The sequence below is a fragment of the Chiloscyllium plagiosum genome, chromosome 5 (assembly GCF_004010195.1).
Source record: "Chiloscyllium plagiosum isolate BGI_BamShark_2017 chromosome 5, ASM401019v2, whole genome shotgun sequence".
Lineage (NCBI taxonomy): Eukaryota > Metazoa > Chordata > Chondrichthyes > Orectolobiformes > Hemiscylliidae > Chiloscyllium > Chiloscyllium plagiosum.
The window spans coordinates 98,680,564-98,683,183 of NC_057714.1; the positions used below are offsets into that span (position 1 = coordinate 98,680,564).

The 2,620-nt window shown below is 41.7% G+C and overlaps 1 protein-coding gene across 1 annotated transcript in view; it reads left to right on the forward strand.

Moving 5' to 3' along the window:
• LOC122550099 (zinc finger MYND domain-containing protein 11-like) overlaps positions 1 to 2,620 on the forward strand; it is a 32,599-nt gene that overhangs the window by 14,544 nt on the left and 15,435 nt on the right. The window contains exon 3 of the mRNA XM_043690679.1: positions 564 to 749. Within this exon, the coding sequence (XP_043546614.1) occupies positions 564 to 749 (186 nt within the window). The remainder of the gene's footprint in view (positions 1 to 563; positions 750 to 2,620) is intronic.

Here is a 2,620-nt window from a genome sequence, read left to right on the forward strand (position 1 = left end):
GTCGGAGGCTGAGGGGTGACCTTATAGAGGTTTACAAAATTATGAGGGGCATGGATAGGATAAATAGGCAAAGTCTTTTCCCTGGGGTCAAGGAGTCCAGAACTAGAGGGCGTAGGTTTAGGGTGAGAGGGAAAAGATATAAAAGAGATCTAAGGGGCAACGTTTTCACGCAGAGGGTGGTATGTGTATGGAGTGAGCTGCCAGAGGATGTGGTGGAGGCTGGTACAATTGCAACATTTAAGAAGCATTTGGAAGGGTATATAAATAGGAAGGGTTTGGAGGGATATGGGCCTGGTGCTGGCAGGTGGGACTGGATTGGGTTGGGATATCTGGTCAGCATGGACAGGTAGGACCGAAGGGTCTGTTTCCATGCTATACATCTCTACGACTCTATGTGTGATTCGTGGGCCAGTTCCAAAGAATGATTTTCTAATGAATTAGAGATATAATATTAAATTTTGAGGCTTAAGAGTGACCTGGTCAAGTTTTGTTTGGTAAGATGTTCCTTAAGTATAGTGTTGAATATTGAACATGCTTACATTTTCTTCTTAAAATGTCTGTAGTTGCGCACTGAAATGGAGGAGGAAAAACGTCAGGCAGTGAACAAAGCTGTTGTCAACATGCAGGCTGAGATGGATAGAAAGTGTAAGCAAGTGAAGGAAAAATGCAAAGAGGAATTCATGGAAGAGATTAAAAAACTGGCCACACAGCACAAGCAGTTCATCTCCCAGACCAAAAAGAAGCAATGGGTGAGTAAGAAAATTATTCTGAAGACATCGGTTAAATCAAGGTGATTGAACAGCTGACTTTTTTAATTGAATGAATAATTTAAAAAATAACTTGATAGGTCAGTTAAGCAAACTTGCACTGTTGGTTATTTTCATTGTTCTCTGGACCTTTTCGTACAAAATCATTACTTATACATCAAAATATACTACAGGGCTAAATGCAGGAATTCATTTGAAATTATCTGATGTGAACTGCAATATTGCTCATCTCAGTAAAGAATTCTGCAGATCTACTACTCTGAGATTATCCCCTCTGGTTTTAGGGTGTCCCTCAATGGGCAAAAGTCTCTTGGTATGTATAGACAATAGGTGCAAGAGTAGGCCATTCTGCCCTTCGAGCCTGCACCACCATACAATATGATCATGGCTGATCATCCTTACAATCTTATATGTCTCAATCAGATCCCCTCTCGGTCTTCTAAACTCAAGGGTATACAAGCCCAGTCGCTCCAGTCTTTCAGTGTTAGGTAATCCCGCCATTCCAGGAATTGACCTCGTGAACCTATGCTGCACTCCCTCAATAGCCAAGAATGTCTTTCCTCAACTTTGGAGACCAGAACTGCACACAGTACTCCAGGTGTGGTCTCACCAGGGCCCTGTACAGCTGCAGAAAAACCTCTTTGCTTCTAAAGCAGCACTGGGTCCTTAATTAGGATGTTTCACAGCATTTTGTTTTAATGTTTATTGAAACATTGCTTGGATCTGGTCTCCATGGGAATTGAAATTATACATGAACCAACCCAAATCGCTGTAGGACGTAAAGAGCATTCAAATTTGTTCAATAAAAGAATAAAAGAATGACAAGAGTAAGATTAAGGCTGATCAAGGATAATAGTGGGAAGTTTTGTGTGGAGTCAGAGGAGATAGGGGAAGCACTTAATGAATATTTTTCAACAGTATTCATCTAGAAAAATGACAATGTTTTTGAGGAGATTACAAAGATACAGGCTACTGGACTAGGTGTGATTGAGATTCATAGGGAAGAAGTATTAGAAATCCTGCAGAGTGTGAAAATAGATAAGTCCCCTGGGCCGGATGGGATTTATCCTAGGATCCTCTGGGAAGCCAGGGAGGAGATTGCCTTTGGCATTAATCTTTAAATTGTCATTGTCTACAGGAGTAGTGCCAGAAGACTGGAGGATAGCAAATGTGGTTCCCCTGTTCAAGAAGGGGTGTAGAGACAATCCTGGTAATTATAGACCAGTGAGCCTCACTTCAGTTGTTGGTAAAGTGTTGGAAAAGGTTATAAGAGATAGGATTTATGATCATCTAGAAAAGAATAATTTGATTAGGGATAGTCAGCACAGTTTTGTGAAGGGTAGGTCGTGCCTCATCAGCCTTATTGAGTTCTTTGAGAAGGTGACCAAATAGGTAGATGAGAGTAAACTGGTTGATGTGGTGTATATGGATTTCAGCAAGGCATTCGATAAGGTTCCCACAGTAGGTTATTGTACTAAATGAGGAGGAATGGGATTGTGGGAGATATAGCAGTTTGGATCTGTAATTGGTTTGCTGAAAGAAGACAGAGAGGGGGTGATTGATGGGAAATGTTCATCCTGGAGTCCAGTTACTAGTGGTGTACCGCAAGGGTCGGTGTTGGGTCCATTGCTATTCGTCATTTTTATAAAGAACCTGGATGAGGGCGCAGAAGGGTGGGTTAGTAAATTAGCAGATGACACTAAGGTCGTTGGAGTTGTGGATAGTGACGAAGGATGTTGTAGGTTACAGAGAGACATAGATAAGCTGCAGAGCTGGGCTGAAATGGTAAATGGAGTTTAATGCGGACAAGTGTGAGGTGATTCACTTTGGTGGGAGTAACCGGAATGCAAAGT